At 39.7% G+C, this 22390-nt stretch overlaps 1 protein-coding gene across 14 annotated transcripts in view; it reads left to right on the top strand.

Moving 5' to 3' along the window:
- Positions 1-18175, top strand: part of LOC100767953 (putative RNA-binding protein Luc7-like 2) — a 56745-nt gene extending 38570 nt beyond the window's left edge. For 11 of the 14 annotated variants that reach the window (XM_035451227.1, XM_035451226.1, XM_035451225.1 and 8 more), the window contains 5 exons: positions 1517-1693; positions 2456-2547; positions 7858-7887; positions 12733-12924; positions 16933-18175. In XM_035451227.1, the coding sequence (XP_035307118.1) occupies positions 1517-1693; positions 2456-2547; positions 7858-7887; positions 12733-12924; positions 16933-17110 (669 nt within the window). In that variant the 3' untranslated portion in view covers positions 17111-18175. The remainder of the gene's footprint in view (positions 1-1516; positions 1694-2455; positions 2548-7857; positions 7888-12732; positions 12925-16932) is intronic. The other 3 variants (XM_027391491.2, XM_027391483.2, XM_027391482.2) reach the window with 2 other exon arrangements.
- Positions 18176-22390: the final 4215 nt, after the last annotated feature.

Below are 22390 nucleotides of genomic sequence, written 5' to 3'. Positions count from 1 at the left end.
GAGACAGGGTTTCTCTGTGTAGCTTTGGAGCCTATCCTGGCACTCTGGAGACCACGCTGGTCTCGAACTCACAGAGATCCGCCTGCCTCTGCCTCCCGAGTGCTGGGATTAAAGGCGTGCCACCAACGCCCGGCCCCCCTTTTTTTTGAGACAGGGTATTTCTGTGTAGCTCTGGTTGTTCTGGAACTCCCAAGTGCCGGTATTAAAGGTGTGTGCCACTGCCGGGCACACATTGTTTTATATGTATAGGTGTTTTGCCTATATGAATATATCTCCACTTTGTACTTACCTGGTGCCCAGAGTCTGAAAGAAGGCTATATATACCTTTGGCTTGGAGTTATGATAATTGTAAGCTGTCATTTGGCTGCTAAAGAGAACCCAGTTCCTCTGGAAGAGTAAACACAGTGCTCTTAACCACTAAGCCATCTCTCCAGCCCCTTTTTATTTTTGTTTGGAGGTTTTGGTGATTTTAGTGTGTGTGTGTGTGTGTGTGTGTGTGTGTGTGTGTGTGTGTGTGTGTGTGTGTGTGTGTGTGTGTGTGCATTTGGTTGTTTGCACTGGTCTGTGTATATAAATGTATATTCTCATATGTGGGTCCACATTAATGTGTATACATGTGAGTGGAAAACAGAGTATAGTGCTAGGAGCTGTCTTGCTGCCTTTTTATTTTGAGACATAGTCTCTCAATTGCCTGTAATTTGTCAAGTAGACAACCTGGCTAGCCAAGCCAAGCCAGTCAGTCCCTGAGATCCATCCACTTGTCCTTAATCTCTTGGTTGTTAAAATTACAACCACCCATCACCATGCCCGCCTTTTGAGGGGAGGACACATGCCATGGCACTGGTGTGTAAAGATTTCTTTTTTTTCTGCCTTGCTTTCCTTTTACAACGTGGGTCTTGGGAATTGAAATTCGGCCATCAGGCTTGGCAAAAAGTGTCTTTACCCACCAATCCATCTTTCCAGCTCTGGCAGTTTTATTGTTGTTTTTAACTTTGGTTATGAGGATCAAACTCAGATCTTCAGGGTTGTAGGACCAGCACATACAATTAAGTTCCTCAGTTCTCTCTTTGATGATTTCTGCTTCAATTCTCTTTTGAAGAACTTGTCTGTACATTATGTCCAGCTTTTTTCTTTCTTTTCTTTTTCTTTTTTTTTTAAATCAGTATCATCCTAGCTGAACTACAAAGACTCTTGGAAAAAATATTTTTAACTGCTTTAAAAAAAATCCACAATTATCTTTGTAAAGGAAAAGAGGATAGTGGGTTGGCAAGTTTACCAGTGTGTTTTGTTCACTGACGAAAACATTTTGGAACAAGTCATCAGAACCCTTATGGAGGTTAACGTTTTCTTTCATGGGTTGTCTTGGGGACTGGGGGAGTAAAGGGTAGGTGAAGCTTTGGCCTTCACCAGAGTGCTCTCTCAAAGAATTTATTAGAAAACATTCTTTGTGTATATAGTTTATTTTCTTATAGAACTTTTAAGGTCATTTGTGAGATTTTTTTTCTCACTTTTTTAGGAAGTTTATCGAAATTCTATGCCAGCTTCCAGTTTCCAGCAGCAGAAACTTCGAGTCTGTGAAGTCTGTTCTGCATATTTAGGTCTTCATGATAATGACAGGCGACTTGCTGATCATTTTGGGGGTAAACTGCACCTGGGATTTATTGAAATAAGAGAAAAGCTCGAAGAATTAAAGGTACCTTGTATAAATTAATATTTCTCACTTTATCCTTGTTAACCTGGTTCTGTTATTTTTCTTTTGGTTTCATTAGCAAGGTCTCAATGTGTAGCTCTGGCTGGTCTTGAACTGCTGGCAGCTCTCTTGTCTCAGCTTGTCTTTAACCACTGTAGTTACACTTAGTTTTTGAATAGTACTGTTTGTTCTGATTCAGCAATAGTGAAGCCGTTTAAAATGTATGCTAATGCTGAGAGACAGGGAAGGTCAAGTGGATGTGATTTTTTTTTTTTATGATTCATTTATTTATTATACAGTGTTCTGTTTGATTGTTTGCCTGCATGCCAGAATAAGGCTTCAGATCTTATACATGTTGTGAGCCACCATGTGGTTGTTGGGAGTTGAACTCGGAACCTCTGAAAGAACAGTTAATGAATGCTCTTAACCTTTGAGCCATCTCTCAAGCCTGTGGTTTTGTTTTTGTTTTCTTTTTTAAATATCATTAAGGAATGATGGGGGCAGGGCTGAAGCTCTGTGGTAGCATGCTTGCCTTTCATGCTTGAAAAAAAGAAATCATAGTGAAAAATGAAGTGTTAACATGTTTTCCACAGTTCTGGAAAGCCAATTTGAGTCTAATTTTAAATTGAGTCAATTTAAAATTTGACAAAATTTTAAATTATGCTAATTTTACTATATGGGAAACCAGATATAGTTTAAGGTAAAGATAATTACGGATTTGCCCAGTAAACTTACAACTGATTTTTAAATTATTTCATTTTAAAGAGAGTTGTAGCTGAGAAGCAGGAGAAAAGAAACCAGGAACGTCTGAAACGAAGAGAAGAGAGGGAGAGAGAAGAACGGGAGAAACTGAGGAGGTTTGTACAGTGTCAGAAATAGTGCGTGTGTTTGAAGCTCAGTCTTCAGCCTGAAGGAAATATGTTTTGAAGATGTAATTGAACTGGTTCTGGGCATGGAAATTCTGAAATTCTTGCCTTTCAAAAATGTTACCATGCAAGCTGGGCATTGTCGCTCTCAATCCCAGAGACCCACAAAGTGGAAGACAAACCAGTTCCCAAAAGTTGTCCCCTGACTTCTAAGAGCATGGTATTGTGTACTGTATGGGTGACAAAAGAGAATAAATTAAAATGTAACAATTTAAAAACCAATTAGAGATACTACTTGACATGAAGACAGAATAAGACGGTCAGAGCTTTAGAAAAAGCTAATCAAAAGAGTTGTAAGGCTGGGCTGTGGTGGCGCACGCCTTTAATCCCCGGAATCAGGAAACAGAGGCAGGCAGTCTCTGTGAATTTGAGGCCAGCCTGGTCCTCATAGTGTGTTTTAGGACAGCCAGCGCGACAGAGAAACAGTGTCTCAGAAAACAAATAAACAAAAGCAAAACCATTTTGATAGAAATAATACAAATTCAATAGCTTATATTTATCCGAAATGCTTTAAATCAGAAATGTTTCAAAATGTGGAGTTTGTGAATTAGAGAGCCTGTGAGTAAACAAGCCTTACCAGCATCGCTAATTAAAAAATCTGTAATGATCCGGAAACCACAGTTTTTGAGTATCATGTCTGGATTTCCCATTTTCATGCTGGGGTGTTCAGCCTTTCAGGGCTTTTAGGCAGTCTACTGAACTGATGGGACTTGTAAAGATTGTGGAGAAGTGAGTAAGGGCTGTCTCATGTCTTTGGGTTGGATGAATTACAGTAAAACCTCTTACTACTCATTGGTATTTTATACTGGTATTTTATATATATTCATTTTGTAGCTTCTTAGTGAGGAACTGTGTGTGGTCTTTTGTTTCTTTTTGCTGGTGGTGTTGGGTCTTGAGCCCAGGCTTGGTGCATGCTAGACAAACACTCCAGTATGCCACCTTTTATGCTTTTTGAGGAAACATTTGGAGCTTTTAATTTTATATTAAGCTATTACTACTTTCTCAAGTTGTGGGTGTCAGCAATTATTGTCATCATCATCATTATTGTTATTATTTTGTCTTTTGTATTGCTTTTCAAAACAGGGTTTATCCGTGTGGTCCTGGCTGGCCCCTTCCTCCCCTATGCCACCACACCCATTTTTGCCATAGATTATAAGAATTCATTAACTTGACACAGCAAGTCTGTTTATATTAACTCATTGATTGCTAAATTGAGTATTTTCATATTTAGAGTGTTTAAACATCCTTATAAATCAGTGTTGCCATTGGCAACATGTTTAAGCACATGCCACAAAGAAACTTGCCTCTGTTGGTTTATCGTGCTCCCCTGATTGCATTCATCCGCCCTCACAGTCAGCCATTAGCCCTTCATGTTATCACAGTCATGAAATGTATCTTGGGAACTTAAATATATTCTTTCAGAGATAATGTGAGTCCCTGTGATAATTATTGTTTGTGCTTCCTCAAAAGCTCTGAGCATATTATTCTCAGTTTAGGTGAGCTTTACTTTGTGTCACAGCTCTGGGTACCAGCGTGCTCGTGCACTTGCTCACACATGGCAGACAAGTGGGTCTCACACTGCTCAAGTGGAAGTCAGGACATTCACCATGGGAGCTGAACTGAGGCCCCCAGGCTTTTATGGCAAGGCCTTTTCACTGGGCCACTTCACTGGCAGTCTTTTTTCATTTTGAGGACAAAACAGTACACTGCTGCTGTTTTGAGAAATCCTTTTTCTTTCTCTTACTGTCTCACCCTCTCCCCCATTTCTCTCTCCCTGATTTTTTTTCCCATTTAACAGGTTTTATTTTAGGACTTAACCTCTTTGTAGTGTATGCTGAGGTTGTGTGCTACCCCCACCCCATTTTTTTTCTGTTTTTGTGGGGGGGGGTATTAGTATCTTTGTGTAGTGGGGTATGTGTAAGTCAGAGGACTTTTTCTGGAATTGGTTCTTGTCTTTCAAGTTACTGAGGCAAGGTCTCTTGTTGCATTATTATTGCTATTATTATTATTATTATTATTATTATTATTATTATTATTATTATTATTACTACTACTACTACTACTACTACTACTACTGAGACAAGGTCTCTGTATCCCTAGCTGTTCTGGAACTCTCTGTAGATCGGACTGGCCTTGAATTTACAGAGGTTATCCTCTGTAAGTTATCCTCTGTAAATTTTATTTATTATGTATACAGTTATCTACATGTCTCCTTGCACACCAGAGGAAGACACCAGATCTCATTATAGATGGTTGTGAGCCACCATGTGGTTGCTGGGAATTGAACTCAGATCCTCTTAATCTCCAAACCATCTCTCCAGCGCCTCGTGGCCCAAGGTCCGTCCGTCCCGTCGTTCCTCCACCCCCCGCCACCCGTAACTCTTAAAGGAATGTGTGTCACCATATCTACCTTACTTGGTTGTTGAGCCTAGGTTTTGTTGAGTAACTCAGGCCAACTGCCTTGGTGCTAGCACTTGTCACTTTGCTCAGACCTAGGCTGTGTTTTTCTAGGGCTATTATTCAGTGTGGCATCATTTAGATGAGCATTTTATATAGTGTCAGAATTCTCAATTTAAGATTCAACTGAGATAGTCAGATAACCTCTCTTTCAAATGACAGTGTTTCTCTATGTAGTCCTGGCTGTACTGCTCTTTGCTCTGTAGACCAGGTTGGCTTCCAACTCACAGAAATCCCCTTGCCTCTGCCTCCCAAGTGTGGGATTACAGGTGTGTGGCACCACTGCCTGCCACCTCACTTTTTTTTTTTTTTTTTTTATAGGGCTATAGTATCTGTAGATGGTGAGAAAGGAGAAAGTCGATCATCTCTTACTCCTTTTGATTGCAAGTGTAACACTATTGGAGAAATATTTAGCTGGGCACGGTGGTGCATACCTGTAATTCCAGCACATAGCAATCTGAAGTTAGAGGATCTGTACCCTTGAGGCTTGCTTGGGCTATGTAGAGTTATATAGTGAGTCCTCATCCCTAAAAAAACAAAGCAGGTGTTTTGGTTCATATCTGTAATCTCAGCACTCAGAATACCTAGTTCAGAACTAACCTGGCGTATAGTATAAGACTGGCTCAAAACAAAACAAAAGTTGAAGCAGTTTTTTCCTTTTAAGAGCTATGAAATTGAGTTAGTACTGTAAATATGTTCATAAGAAGTTAGAAAATAGTATAAAATTATACAGGCTGGTTTTTTATTGCTCCTGATATAATCAACTAAAAGTGTATGTCACTTGCTAGCTATTTATATGTCAGGCTCTGTGTTAAGAAATTTGCCTTAGTTTATCTGGTGTTAGAAAATACTTATAAAAAAAATGAAAATACTTGAGAAAACAGTTTAAAAGAAGAAAGGTTTATTTAGACTCATGGAGTCAGAAGTTTCAGCACCTGGTTTACTGGTTCCATTGCTGTGGGCCTGTGGTTAAACAGAACATCATAGTGACTGAAAGATACAAAGGCTCATGGTAGAGAAAAGCTGCTTTCTGCAAGGTCAGCAAGCATAGTGACTTGACAGGATAGGTCCAGCAAGAGTCTCCCTTCAGAGAACCTGCTTCTTTGAACTAGGTCTCACCTACTGGTTTCTATGACCCAGCAACAGTACCATCAAATTAAGGATCTGTTTTTGGGGCTGGAGATATGGCTAAGGGTAATCGCTGCTCTTTCAGGAGACTGAGTTCAATTCCCAGCAGCCCCATTGAGCAGTTCACAACTGCTTATAACTCCAACTCCATGGGATCCAACACCTGGCTTTCACAGGTATCCACATGCATCGGGTATACATGCACACATTTTGAAAAAAAATGTAGATTAATTTATCCTTTGATTGGGCAAGAGTCCTTATGATCCAATTAGCTCTGGATGATTAGAAGTACCAGTTGATCAGATCATCAGCACATTAACTTTTTGTGGGACATTTCATATGTAATGACATTTATATTGCTATTCCTGTCTTAAAATTGATAGATTAAACTAAAGGAGGATATATACATTTTCCCTGGTTGCACAGATAGTGAATGGATAAAAACATGTTAATACAGCCCAAAGCATACTTTAAAATATGCACACACACTAAACCCATGAAGTGTTGTACTGATGATGGAATTGTTTATTGAGTGCTAACACTGTACTGGAAAATGTCAAGAGTTGTGATACATCATTTGGAGGTGGGAGAGAGATGGCTCAGCAGTTTAACAGCAGCACCCACATGGGTGGCTCACAGTGATCCATATCTCCAGTTCTGGGATCCAGCCTCTTTTAACTTCAGACACGCACGTGGTTAACACACACATATTCAGACAAACACACAGTTTTTAAAAAATGAAGAACATAATTGTAGTGGCAGCTTGCCAGTGAACTTGTGGTGGTTGGCACACCTTTTGGTTTCAGGTGATCCATTATAATGTGGAAGACCAGCTGCCTCATGCTTGTGGAGAGCATCAGAAGGGCAGCATCTTCTCTACCTTATAATGGGGTCACATCTGCACCTGAAACCACACCCAGAGGGTGTGGCCACCACCACAAGTTCACTGGCAAGGCAAGGTGGCACTACAATCATTTTGGAGAGAGTTGGCTTAGTGATTTAGAACATGTACTGCTCTTCCAGAGGAACTGAGTTCAGTTTGCCAGCATACACATTGGGCAAGTAACAATGTTCTGTGACTCCAGCTTCAGGGGATCCAATGCTTCTAGCCTTATGAGTCTTGCATACTCATGTTCACGTGTACACACACACACACACACACACCCACACACACACACACACACACACACTCACTCACACACTTTCTCCTTTTAAAGAATTAAAGAATTAAAGAATACAATTCATGTCAGTGGACAAAGATGTAAAGTTGAGTTCATCTTTCTGGTACTATAGTATGAGGTTGTAGGTGAAAAATGGGCATTTTAGATCTTGAGACATTTTTCTTTGTTCCCAGAAGACAAAGCACAGTTTGAAACATATAGAAAAAAAATAGGTGTTTGTTTCTGTTGTTTTAGTTTGTCTCCAGAAGTATATTCTTTCCTAAGTCGGGTATCTAGTTGAAACTTCTGTGACAAGGCAGAGAATTCTGCAGTTTTTTTCCCCTGTGTGGAGACACTGATGCATAAGTATATGCCTTGTTTTTGTAGAAGGTAACATGAAAGTCAGAACTCAAGAAGAATGTCATTTAGAAGCACATTGTGCCAGCTTAAAAAATTTATATAGTCACTTTTCTAAAAGTAGATATTCTTTTTTTAGGTCCCGTTCACATAGCAAGAATCCCAAAAGGTAGGTGCTGTAGAAGATGGTTAAAATAGTGAAGTTGTATTTTTTTCAAATGTATGTTTTTTAGATTATGTATCTCTTAAATTTCAATGAGAATTAATAAATTATCACTGACTGAGCTGAGCCAGGCAGTGGTGGCGCACACCTTAATCCCAGCACTTAGGAGGTATAGGCGAGTTGCAGGACAGCCAGGGCTACACAGAGAAACCCTGTCTCAAAAAACAAAAAAGAAATTATCACTGACTCTGTTAGTTCAGGCTTGATCTTTATGTTTCTTTAAAAATCTTCTAGAAATTCAGTAAGTATGACAGGATATTTTTATTTAATTTTTTATTTTATGTTTTACCTGAATGTATGTCTGTGTGAGGGTGTCAGATTTTAGAGTTAGACAGTTACAAGCTGCCATGTGGGTGCTAGGAATTGAACCTGGGTCCTCTGGAAGAATAGCCAGTGTTCTTAACCTCTGAGCAGCCCAGGATATTTCCAGCCCAGGATTTTTTATTTTTTATTTTTTTTTCTTTAAAGGCAGTTTGAAAAAATAAATCAATTTGAGTAGTCCATTTAAAAAAACAACAACACAAAAAGGATATCCCAACATATCAGTTGGCAATACAAATAGGTTAGCCAGCTAGCTGGGGATTTTGTTGTTACTGTATGGGTTTTGTTTTTGATACTGTGTAGCCCTGGTTGGCTCCAGTTTGTCTTCTGGACCTGTTAGGATGGTATCAGGCATGTGTCAACATACCTAGTTAATTGTTTTTCCAGGCAGGGTCTTATTTGAATTCATTATCCTTCTACTTTTGTATTCTTAATGATGAGATTATAGTTGTGTACCACCACATCTGACTCTTAAATCCTTAGTGGGGTGTTTATGTATGTGTTCCAGTGTATCCTGAGATAGTTGTTTATATTTCTTGTCACACAAAAATACTTCCCCATTTACTTTATGTAATAGGCCACTTAGCTTCCTGGTTAGAATGATGAAACACTTGATCCTTTATGTTGGTCCTGTTGATTCCCTTCATTGTAGTCAGATAGGTTTCTTCTGTGCCTTCAATATGTTGAACTTGCTCTCATGGCAGAACTTTATATCTGGGTGCCCTTCTCTAAGTGGACTGATTTGTTTCTTCTCTTTTTCAATCTTTGCTGAAATGCCATCCTGTCAGAAAATCCTTTACTGCCTGCTTTATATAAACTATTACTACCCATTTCTTCATTTATTTATTTCTTTACTAGAGGTAGATCTCTAGATACTTGTTTCTAGACTATATACTCCAACAGTCCAGAGACTTGATTTGATTTTACTGTTCTTTTTCCCTTGTAACTAAAAAGTTGCAATGGGCTATGTACCGTGTGTGTGTGTGTGTGTGTGTGTGTGTGTGTGTGTGTGTGTGTGTGTGTTTAGTAAGCTCCTCTTTTTTTTTCTTTTTTTAAAGATTTTATTTATTTATTATGTATACAACATTCTGCTTCCATGTATATCTGCACACCAGAAGAGGGCACCATATCTCATAATGGATGGTTGTGAGCCACCGGCTAGATCAACAGCGTTTACTACTAGCTTATGGGCAAGACTGCTCGTACCTAGTAAATATATTTTACATGAATAATTATTATCTAGACATTTAAAAAAGTTGAATTAAATTACTTATTAGATGAAATAGGTAGAAATAGGTTAACTAGTTCAAAATGAATGGGTTAAATACCATTTGATGAAACATCTTTTGAGTAGATTTTTTTTTCTTTCAGATTATTTTATCAGTGTATGGTATTTTATCTCCATGTATCTGTACCATGTGCATGCCTAGTGTCCATGGAGTTTATAAGAGAGTGTCTAGATCCCTTGGAACTGGAGTTACAGATGCTTGTGAGCCACCATGTTGGTACTGGAATTGAACCTGGATTTCCTTCCAGAATAACCAGTGCTTTTGATTACTAACCCACCCTGTTTCACTTTGAGACAGGGTGTCACTGTTTGGTCTGGTCTTCCCATGTATATCCCAGCTTAATCTCAGACTCATAGCAATCTGCCTACCTGTGCCTTCCAAGTGTGAGGGTTTCATATATGTACCATCATTCCTGGTGCTGTTTTTCTCGTGTTAGATAGGTAGGTAGGCAGGTCTCTCATGACAGATACATAGGTAAATAGGTTGATGTTTCTCTCATAATAGATGGATTAAACAAGACAGCTTTCTTGTGTCCCTTTTTAGAAATACTCTCTTCAGAGCCAAGTTTCCCTATAACCCCAGTATTTGCCTGTAATTCCATTGCCCAAGGGGCAGAAAATCAATGCCATCCACAGCTACACATAGTAAGTGTAGTTAAAGAAACTTTTATTGAAGTCTATAATATGTACCTTAGTTGATTATAATACACACTGGAGCTAAGTGGTTTAAAATTCATGTTTATAGCTGGGGTGGTGGCGGTGCATGCCTTTAGTCCCAGCACTTGGGAGGCAGAGGCAGGCAGATCTCTTGTCAGTTCAAGGCCAGCCTGGTCTCCAGAGCTACACAGAGAAACCCTGTTTCAAACAAAACAAAACAAAAATTGTGTATATGAGCTAGAGCGATGACTCACTGGACAGGAGCACTTGTTCTTGAGAGAACCTTTAGCATCCTGCCTGCCAGCTCCCAAATAACCACATGGAGACTTAAGTATGAAAGGTTGGCTGATAGCTTAGGCTTGTTTTTACCTAGTTCTTATAACTTAACCTATTTCTATTAATCTCTATGCTGTCTCAGGCTCGTTTATCTCCTCTACATACTGTTCATCCTGCTTCTCTACTTCCTCTGTCTCTTCCCCTCTGCCCTTCTTTCCAGCATCCTGTGTGCCTGGAGGTCCTGCCTAGCTATTGGGCCATTCACCTTTTTATTAAATCAATCAGAGTGACCCATCCTCACAGTGTTCAAAAAGTTTATCCCATAACACCCCCCTTGTTTTTTAATTTCTTTTTTTTTAAGATTTATTTATTTATTATGTATACACTATTCTGCCTGCATGTATGCCTCAGACCAGAATAGAGCACCAGATCTCATTAGATGGTTGTGAGCCACCATTTGTTGGGAATTGAACTCAGGGCCTCTGAAAGAGCCATCAGTGCTCTTAACCTCTGAGCCATCTCTTTAGCCCCTCTCCCCTTTTGTCTAAATGAAAAGGACAGGTTTTAACTAACACAACAAAGCTATATACAATAAGAACAATTATCAGGTAAGAATTATATCCACAATGTCTAGTCCATTTGTGTTTGGGAAATTTTGAGAAAGTACTTACTATATTATCTATCGTATTTTAGCCCATAGTTTTATGCATGAACCATTTTTTGTCATAACTTGTATTACCATCCTAAAAATACCTCCCTAGATCTAAAAACATCCTGATAAGCAACTTAAGCTTTTATGTTTTTCAACCTGTATATTTGGTACCAAATACAAATATTTGGTATATTTGTAATTATAACTATCTTGTCTTCAACTCCATCACAGACCTGAGAAGGATAAACTATTGCTTGAGTAAACAGAAAGCACAGAGCAAACAACTTCCTTGGGGCTGCTTGAACAGTTCATCTGTAACGTTGGTGCATCTATCTTTGACCTACAGGCCTAGAATATTTGACAGGCATTTTTGTAAAGCAGGAACTTTGAAGGACTATCTTTCCTTGTCTTGGTAAATTTTGGTATTCACTTTTTGTGGTGTCCTGCTTGTCTAGTTTGGACAGCATACTTAAACAGTCAAGGCAAGAACAGTTTCTTGCCCAGATGGCTAGTGTTGGCACACTGAAAGAAAACTCCATAGACAAGTTCTTTGATGCCTATCATCCTTTTATGAGGTACATTGGTGCTGCCAGGTGCAGATGTGTCTCGCTGTCATGAAAAGTGTTGTTATTAAAACAGGTTAAATGCCATATTCTGTAGGTCTTTGAAGTGTTTGAAGACCACCTATTTGGAATATCTGTTAGACCTTGAAAGCATGCCTAACATGACTGAGTTTGATTGACATAGATGACTAATTGCTCACCTGTATTTCATTATTATCCTAAATAGCTTTCCAAGACGAAAAGTTTACATAACCTTTTAAAATGAGTTGCATAGGTACAGTATCTTAAATAAGAGTCTAAGCATACGTACAGTATAACGGAAATAACCTTAAATTTGTTATCAGTATACAAAAACCCATACTAATGTAAAAATTTAAGAGCAGTAGTTGTTCATAAGTAGACTTAACAATCCATCCTTTTGTCTCATCGTTTCTATATTATTTTCCACTTTCCCACTTCACTACATGCCTGGTTAACTGACAAACTTATGCAGTATTGGTTGACTTCTGAAAATTAGTGCTGTATTTTTTATTTTGAAATCCTAGTGTCATTACTATACTAGCGATCTATCTCCATGTACGTATAGTTTATTTAGACCCTAATTGACATCAAGTATAGCTATTGAATCTCAGTCCTGACAAGATGGTCTGACTGGTGAAAGGTACCTACCATCAAGCCTGATACCCTGAGTTCAGTTCTTGGGTCTCACACTGTGGAAAGAAAGTCTGTCCCCTGATCCCCTGACCTTTCCTTATGTCCCATGACATGTCCATGCATATACACATCACTACATCACTCCCCCCCCCTTTTTTTTTTTTTTTTTTTTTTCAAGATAGTGTTGTCCTGGAATTTGCTTTGTAGACCAGGCTAGCCTCAAACTCACCGAGATCCATCTGCCTCTGCCTCCTGAGTGCTGGGATTAAAAGCATGGGCCGCCACAGCCTGGCTCACACATGACTTTTTAAGAAGAAAAAAAGGTATATTCTTTTAAAAAGAATTTTAGCACTAACAATAATTTCATTATTTTCTTGTAGATCTAGATCTAGAGAGCATCGCAGACACCGATCTCGCTCCATGTCTCGAGAACGCAAGAGGAGGACTCGATCCAAGTCTCGGGAAAAACGACATCGCCACAGGTCCCGTTCTAGTAGCCGCAGCCGCAGCCGCAGCCACCAGAGAAGTCGGCACAGTTCTAGAGATAGAAGCAGAGAGCGATCCAAGAGGAGGTACTGAAGTGCCGATCAGAGGATGCAGAGCTACCTTTATGTTTAAGCCTTTTGTTTACTTATGTTACTTATGCTTAGATTATTGGTTTGAAACTTGCACCTGGTATTGATATGTACTCAATTGTAGGTGTATACATTTTTTTTTCTGATTGTATGGGTAGTTCATGCAGAGTTATGTGTGAGCCAGAGTAAGAAATTGGAGCCAGTATGTGCAGAGGTTTTTGCTTTTACTTGGGTTGTTGGGGAGGTGGGAGGGATGCTGATATAAACAAACTATTTTACAGGCAAGTAATTTTAGGTACTAATACTCAACGAGGTTGTGGAGATTCTTTGTTTTCCAATATGTATTAACAAATTAGGGGCTCTGTGAAGTCCTTTCATTAAATGAATTATTTAGCTTTGTTTGCCTGTTTTCCAAACTTGGAGCTGGTGCCCTTCTAAAGAGCAAACACATTCTACAATGTTGTTTAATTTGCAGTGTAAAACATACACTTTGTGTTCACGTTTAGTGTGATAGGAAGATTCTGAGTTTTGAGGAAGCTATAGCACTTCTTAGTAAAGCAAGAAACGTCAAAAGATAAAATGAGAGCAGACACTGGAGCTGATTATCTAGTGAGAGCAGACTAAGGGTTAGAATTCAGTGGGGTGTAAGTTCCCAAAACTCAGGTCACACGATCATCCTGGAGCCTGAATTGTACTTAAAATTACTTTTCCCTCCTTGATAACCTTGCTTAAGGTTATGTGGGAGAAACACTTTGGGAGTACCTAGTTTCTAGTCTTGGGCTTTCTGTGACATAAAGTTCATAGTTGAATCCACAGAAAGCTGGCAAAAATCTTTGTTTTAGATTGAATTACCCATTCCCTGAAATCACAAGTTCAGTTTCTTAATAGGCTAGGCTTTCAGTCAACATTTTATTTTGTATATTTCTGCCCTTGTTCTAAGTAGACCTTCACGTGATTCTAACTGGTTTATTTTTTTGTGGGGGGGGAGGGTAGGGGAAAAGTCAGTTTTGGGGCAGACAGGGTCTTTTGCAGCCCACACTGGCCTCAGAGTCATAATCCTTTTGCCTCAGCTTCCTCTTGAGTGCTGGGATTATAGACATATAACACCTTGCCTGGCTTTAAGAATTAGGTAACTTTCCTCTGTGCTAGGCTTAGTTAAAAAATAGTAAAAAACAAAAAAACAAAAAAAAAAAAGCATATGTAAACAACCATATTCATGTGCTCTAAGGAGTTTTCTGTGTGGGAACATACTTGACCACAGATTATCAAGTGCTAAACTGGATATCATAGGGTGAATTACAAATTTAGATGATGAGAATTTCAGAGTGATTTTTAAAAATGGTTTCAGATAATGGATCAGTGAATAAATGGTTGTAATTAAAGAAGTAGGAAAATACCTGTAGGTCTTTTTCTCACATTTTGAAACTGGAATTTGGAGGCTGTCCTCAGTGCAGTGTTGAGAAACAGGCATTGTCTTCAAATGTTCTTGATGACTCAAGATCTGCACACTAAGTCTGAGAACTGTAGCTAGGTGATAAAGGATCTGGATGATGCTGTGTTGAACTGCCCAGCTGTCATTTTTCTGGTGTTCTCTTACATATCTTTATTGGTAGTGAAGATGGGAGGGATGGGTGGGCAGTCTTGTCCTATCATTGTGTCATCTTGATGCTTCCTGCACTTGTGAAGTTTATTTATGTAGGAAAACTTCCCACCATATTCAGCATGTTCAAAAGAAGATTATTTTTGTAAAACTATTAAAAGTTTTTGCTACATATGTGAATTTAGTTTTTGATGGTAAAAGAGTGCATTAAAAGTCTTGACATTTTGCTGTTTTCTTGCTCTTGCTGTGAAGTACTGGTCTCTGCTACAAGTGAGTTTCTAATTGAACCTTGTCTTGGCAACAGTTCCCACAGGTCAGTGAGGACTTTTAGCAAGTTTGTGCTTTTTGGGGTGATCTGTCATGTAGTACAGACTTCAAAGTCAGACTACTTGGGTTCAGAATCCTTTGCCAAATAAATAGAGGTAATTGGAATATTTGGCTCATTAGGCTTTCAGTAGTAACACAAACCATGTAGGACAGTTGTAATCTTGTACAAACATTAATTCATATCTTTTTCAGTTACTGTCACTGACCTCAGGGACTTGCCAGTATCTAATGTCATTGTTTTATTGATCATTTCTATCATCATTATTAGAGACTGTGTAGACTTGGAGTGTGACTTTTTTTTTTCTTCTTTCTTTAAAGCATTTTTTTTTTAAAATGCTTATTTAGCAGGAACTCCTGTAATGCTAACACTCTAGTGGCTGAGGCAGGAGGCTTGCCACAGATTGAGGCCAGCTTGGGCTAGGAAGAAAGATCTTGACTCAGAAAACAAAAAAAAGGGGCAAAGACATATAACTCTCAAGTGGTGTGGGTTTTCAAGCTTCTATTTTAATCATCTGTGTTACCATACCTTTGTATTATGACAAAGCACTTGAAAACAATTATGAGAGGAAGGAGTTTTTAACTCACACTTTGTGAGATTTCAGTTCATTGCCTCTGGTGAACCAGAGCATGAGGGTGAGGAGCCTGTAATGGAGTAAAGTGGTTCACCTTGTGGATGCCAGAAGGAACAGAGCACACAGGGGTCAGGGACATAATGTAAGAAGACCCTCTCCTCCTCAGCTGTTTCCTCCTGCCAGAATCCACCCCTTCATGACTGTTTAGCTGTGAACTTACAGTGGATTCGTTCATTGACCTACTGTCTTCATGACCTCGTCGCATTTTCTGTAGCACCACCCACCAGTTTCAAGTCTATAGTTCATGAGCCTTTTGGACTGTTTTATATCTAAATTACAATGCTCTCCTTATCTATATTTTTAAAACTGGTTATAGTAGTGTTTTTATCTTACCTTATGTTTTTCTGAAACATATAAGTATTGCTTTTTCAGGGCTAGTAGCATGCAAACTTAGCATATTGAGGCCCTAGGTTTAAATTCCCAACTCTTAACAAAAAAAAAGTATTAATGTAGGACTTGGCAGTGCCTCTGATGGTATTTCTAATCCTTTGTTGAGATAAATTATGTATAAACATTCTGTATCACCTGTAAAGAACAAAATAAATGTAATATTTGTTGTTAATTCATTTTAGGTGTTCAAAGTATATACTCTATGCTAACCAATATAGTTAGAGTCTATATAATGTCTTTGTGTTCTTTTGGGTTCTTTTGTTGTTTTGTCCCGTCCTGTCGTTGCCCCCCCTCCCCCCCCCGTTGCATTTCTGATATGAGGGTGTTTTGTTTATGTACCTTTTTTTGAAGATGAGTATGAGAATAGGGATAGTATTAGGGGTAGTTAGTATTTATTATGGTATAATCAGTTTTTTATACCTTCCATTTTGATTTTAGTGAATTCAGTTGAGGAGTAAAGCAGATTTTTAAAATTAGCACATGGTTACTTAAAGCCATAATATTGAGTAGTTGTGTTACATAGGTTTGCAAGTGCTGCCTATAGAACAAATGTGGCTGTAGCCTGTTTTTGTACAGCCAGCAAGCTATGGATGGTTTTACATTTTACATTTTAAAAGTTGATAGAAAAGAAAGACACTCTGACATTGTGTGTGATTTATAACACCAAATCTTTATTGTCAGTTCATTTAGCTCAAAATATCTGACCTCTGTACTAACTCATTGATTTCCATCCTATTTGCAATCTTACTTTTAAAAGCTATTGCCTCTACATTATTTTTATATTAAATATCTTTTTTATCAATTGGAGAAACTTCGTGGTTATCTCATACTAAGAATATTTGCAAGTCATTGTTTAGTTTAGGCTTTTTACCTATAGCTATTTGTTGCCACCAATCTTGTTTTGGTGTCCCCAGGTCTCTTTTCTGTCAAAAAACTCTCTTCTCAGATGTATTCTAATCTGTTTCTTCAGCTATCAGAAACTTAATATTTATCCTATTCTTTCATTGGATTTTGGGTGTCCCAACATATTTTGCTCCTCAAATTAATATTTTTCAGATCCTCAAAAGAAAGATTCAGAGACCAAGACTTAGCATCACGTGACAGAGACAGGAGTTCAAGAGACAGATCACCTCGTGACCGAGACCGAAAAGATAAGAAGCGGTCCTATGAGAGTGCTAATGGCAGATCAGAAGACAGGAGGAGCTCTGAAGAGCGTGAAGCAGGGGAGATCTAACTATAGCTGTGTGGTCTTCCATCCTTAAGCTTCCTCTGGAGTTAACATGCTATTGTTTAGTTTACAGCCATTCAGGGGGACAGGCTAGATATATAGTATCTGACGATCGGAACTGAACCAGTTTTCCTTGATAAAGCCTAAAACTACATCCATAGTTTCTGGTGAACCTGTAATACAGTTCTGAACGTACAGTTTTATATAATAAGATGCTGACCTCTATTCTTGCAAGTAGGAGTGATAGTGAATGAATTGTGTTAATGCCTTGCAATCTTTGAACATTTGTAAAATACTGTCTTCCTTTCTATCCCAAACAGCAGCAGCTTTGGGGATTTTTCTTTAAAATTCTTCTTTTGTATCTCCTAATACCCGTGCCTCCAACTGTCAGAGAAAAGGGGCAGGGAAGCAATATAACTTCTGTTGTAAGCTTCTGTTCACATCAATTACCAGTTGATCACAGTTGAGCATTTCTACTGGATTGTGTGCTGGAGAAACTTATACAGGGCTGTTTTGTTTGGGGCCTATTAGAGTTGGAAATTGAACAGCTGTTGCATTATATATTTTTGCTTTTTTATTGAAAATTTGAAATCAGACTTGTCTTGATTTTTCTGTTCTATTAAACTGCTATGTTCAGTATATTGAGGGGGGACGGGCAGGGACTATTTCATAATAAGCACTTGTTTTATTTTGTGTGTGGAGTATAAAGGCTATACTTACTGTAAAGATAATAAAATGAAAAGAAACAATCACCACCACCATCATCACACTGTAACTTGTTCAGTAAGTTGTTACTAGAACTATTTTGCTGTGGTATTTTCCTCTATTCTGTAACATCCTTAACAGTGCCTTACTGTACAAGGCACCAAAGGAAGTAAATATATAATTGTGGATTTCAGATGAATTGTTGCTCTACCCAAATCTCTTGCTGACTATACTCCACTATTTCAGAGCTGTGTTTAACAGCTTTGTAAGGAAAAATTGGACCTGTAGAAGCAACTAAGAGTCTCTTGTTTGTATTTCTTAATTGACAAGCCTGAATAAAATCAATATGTAACCAATATAATGAAACCAACAGTTTCTGCATTACCTACGAATGACTACCTACTAAACAAATGCCTTTTGTCCTTCTAGAATACAGGAGAAACAATATATTAGCTAGCAAAATATTAAGATATATTTACGGTATATATTAAGATCACCTTTTGTGGGTAAGGTCTCATGTAGTCCAAGGTGACCTAGGATTCACTCTGTAGCTGAGGCTGACTGTGGACTGCTGATCCTTGAGTCTCCGCCTCAGTGTTAAGATTACAGGTGTGCACAACCAAACCAAGTTTAAATAATTTTTCAGCAACTTTTGGTGGTGGGGCAGTCTCCAAAATTCGATGACAGTAATTTGTCCCTTTGTGAATGTGAAAGAGCAGACAGTCCGTCTATGCAACCCAAGATTGTTCTGCATTTTAGAGCTGAGCTCTTGGTATAGATCTTTGGCTGCCTTTGAATTTTGAGCTTCCTGTCTCAACCTCCTAGGTGTTGGGTCTATAGGCACAGGTGCAGCTTAAAACTTTTTTTTAAAAAAACAGCAAAAAGGAACAAAAGCATGGTGGAATGTGCCTGATATCCCACAAGTGCTTGATACCTCCGAGCACTTGTGGGGCTGAGGCTTGTGAATCACAAGTTTAAGGTCATGTGGGGGCACTCAAGTTGCCAATTTACCAAGTGAACTCTTTACAGTTGTATTTCCTTCCACAAGTTTATGTAATTTAATCTAAGAAACCTGTCTTTACTGTTGCCCAGTTTTGTTGTTGTTGCCAAGAATGGTTTATATATCTATTGCATTTCAGTGGTCTATAATATTTTTCATAAATCTTTACAAGTACTTTGGGTTTAGCTCTGGAGTGTAGATGAGGAGATTTAGAAATAGTTTTTTGTTTTGTTTTAAATTCTAAGAAGCCAGGTATTGCATCGCATGCCTTTAGTTGAAGGCCAGCCTGGTCTACAGCTTGAGTTCCAGGACAGCCGGGGCTACACAGAGAAACCTGTCCTTAAAAACAGCAACAACAAAAAATATTTCACACCTAAAAAAACAAACACAGCTTGCTGAGATAGACAATCCGTTGTTGTGGGTAAATGGTAAAACAATGAAACACATTCCTCTGTCTGGTAGTCAGCTGTGTTTGAGACTCTCTCTCTCCCCCTCCTCCTCCCTCCTGCCACCCACCCTCACCCCAGTCAGGATGTTATCTGCTATGGCATTGCTACATTGCCTTAATTTTTTCCTAAACAAGGTGAAGGCTTACACTTGTTTATGCCAGCACTGGGGGACTGAGGCAGGAGGATTGCAGGTTCAAATCCATCTTGAGATAAATTTGAGAACTTAATAATGCTGAATCTTGGTCTCTGAACACACCCCCCCCCATCTGAAAAATACCAAGTTTCTGATAGCTGAAGAAATATTTGCATGCATCGGATAGTTTGCATCATGGCTGCCTGGTTATTTTGGGGGACCGGGTGTTATTGAGAGAAATGTTGTAATCTCCTTTGAGGCAGGGTCTTATTGACCTAGAGTTTACAAATTAGGTTAGATTGTCTGGCCAGTGAGCTCCTCCATGTCACAGTACTGGAATTATAAGCATGAATTACCATGTCTGAACTTTTTGTTGGGCAAGCCAGACAACCTTAATTAACTCCCCACAATCCATGTGGAAGGAGAAATCACATGTTTCTAAGAGGCAGCTGCTTTGGAGCTGGGAGAAGCTGGCTCCTGAAATCAGGACTACCAAAAGAGCTGAGAGCCATGGAGGAAAGAACACTTGGGTGGTCATTCGCCACCACAGAGGTCTTGGCCAACAAAAGACGGCTGAAAGCAACACACACAATTGTTTGCTGAGAGAGCTTACAAGTGAGAACAAGAGCCAGCCACACCTCTAATCCCAGCACTCTGGTGGCAGAGACAAGTGAATCTCCTGTGAGTTTAAGGCCAAATATGTTCTTTGGAGTGAGGCCTGGGACAGAGAAACCTATCCAAAAAAAAAAAAAAAAAGTCATGAGAAGCCTGGTATAGTGGTGCACTCCTTTAAGGGAGGCAGGTGGTTCTCTGTGAGTTCAAGGACAGCAAAGACCCCTACTCAAACTCATGGCCCTTTGCAGGAAAACCTGCCCTTCTGCCCTGAGGCGTCCAGACTTCCTTGAAGACTTGAGTTCTCCTGTCCTGCTGTCAAAACAGACCTGTAGCTCTGGAGCATCCTGCTTCCTTCTTTGTTCTTAAAGCATTAGAGCAGAACATGGGTTTTCTCCTAGCTACTCTGCTTGCTGATGAATGTTTCACAAGGGAAGCCACAAGGCACCAGTAGAATTGAAGGCAGTGCTTGCTTGGCAGAATCATGGGGGTGACTGACTCTGCAACCTCAGATTTACCACATATTAGAGCCTGAGTAACAGCCCTAGAACTAAGAACTGTCCACGTCACCTCTGCCTGTCAGGCACACCCATGAGCTGATGGGTTGTATATAGTTTCTCAGATATTGAGGTTTAAGGAAGCCAAAAAGCAGTTTAGGGAATCAGTGACCAGACTGGGTGATTTGAATTCAGTTCAGACTGACTCTGAGCCTACAACTCTATTTTTTCCAAGTTTATTTAATGGCAAATTGTAATCAAGATGCTTAAAAGGACTGGGCAGTGGTGGCACACATCCTTAATCCCAGCACTCAGGAGGCAGAAGCAGGTGGATCTCTGATTTTGAGGCCAGCCTGGTCTACGGAGCTAGTTCTAGTTAGTTCATGAAGACAGCCTATCTGGGGTGGGGTGGAGTGCCTAAAAGGCTACTTTGTTTTTTCTTTTTTTTTTTGGTTGGTTTTTCAAGACAGGGTTTCTCTGTGGCTTTGGAGCCTGTCCTGGAACTAGCTCTTGTAGACCAGGCTGGTCTCAAACTCAGAGATCCACCTGCCTCTGCCTCCGGAGTGCTGGGATTAAAGGCGTGTGCCACCAACGCCGGGCTTTAAAAGGCTACTTTCAACAACTTGGAGATGGAGTTTGCGCCCACTGACATTCAGCATTCCACACACCCAGCAAACTTGACAAACTTATCCCACATATCCAACTAGTTTTGTCTCCCCTTGAGTATCATCGGTGCAGTTATCATAGGCACTTTCAAGTCTGGCTGCCTCCTAGAGGTTCATCTGTGTTGTGTGTATTCACAGGTTGGAGAGAGAACTCAGTGCTTGCCATACAAATGTAAAGATCTGAGTTTAAATCCCCAGAACGTACGTAAAGCCTGGTGTGCTGGCTGCTACCGTGAGACAGGAGCAGTTGGTTGGCAGCTGACTTGGCATATGCAGCAGTCAAACTAGGAGGGAAGACTGACACCCGATGGCCCTTTGACCTTCACATACATTCATGTGTGTGCATGCACATACAAAAAATATACTTAAAAAGGTGTGGCCAGATAATTCCAACACTCAGGATGCAGAGGTAGCTGGATCTCCATGAGTTCAAGGACAGCCTGGTCTATATAGTGTAGTCAGCCAGGAATACACTCATCTCCAGGGCCAGCACTAGTAACCTCTTCTCTGCTGCCCTGTAAATCCTTTATCCTCGGCTTTAGAAAAGGGAAGTAACAGAAGCCTGGAAGATTCCTACTGTTCGCCGTACCAATGTGGTGTGGAAGTTTCCACTTTGGTTGCAGTGTGACTTCACTCCTGGCCACCGTCCAGCAGTCCAGAGGTGGCACGTGAGCCTGCCTAAGACAGAGACCTTGTGGCCAGAAACTTCCAGCTTAGGTTGGCTACTCTTGACTTGAGGGCAAGTTAGTGAAGCACATTTGGTGACTGTTACTCTCCGTGAGGAAGTGGTTCAAAAGAAGGTGGGCATGGAGAGAGAGGCCTCTCCCGTTCCCCTTTTCTGCTTTAAAATTGGTTCTTGTTTATAGTTATTATTAAAACTAGTTTACTAGGTCAGTGGTGGGAAACATGTGTTAATACAGGAAGTATATTAGACAGAGCACCGGAGCTGTTAATGAAAGATGGACGGTTTTCCCCGGCTGGAATTGCCTAGCATTGGTGTTTGGAGTGCCCTGGGGTATGCGTGGACTTATTTATACACACACACCTTAACCCTTAGATTTATGTGCATGGTGGAGAAATCCCTTTGCAATGTGAGGCGAGCCTCTCTCCAAAGCATAGGTTGTCCACTGTTGTCAGGCCTTGGACAGGGACTAATGGATACCTTTAAGACCCGAGGTGGGAACGGACACTGTGTAGCAAGTGCTTCTACCCACTGAGCAATCAA

The sequence above is a fragment of the Cricetulus griseus genome (assembly GCF_003668045.3).
Source record: "Cricetulus griseus strain 17A/GY chromosome 1 unlocalized genomic scaffold, alternate assembly CriGri-PICRH-1.0 chr1_0, whole genome shotgun sequence".
NCBI classification, from domain to species: domain Eukaryota; kingdom Metazoa; phylum Chordata; class Mammalia; order Rodentia; family Cricetidae; genus Cricetulus; species Cricetulus griseus.
This window is presented reverse-complemented; position numbering and strand designations above follow the sequence as displayed.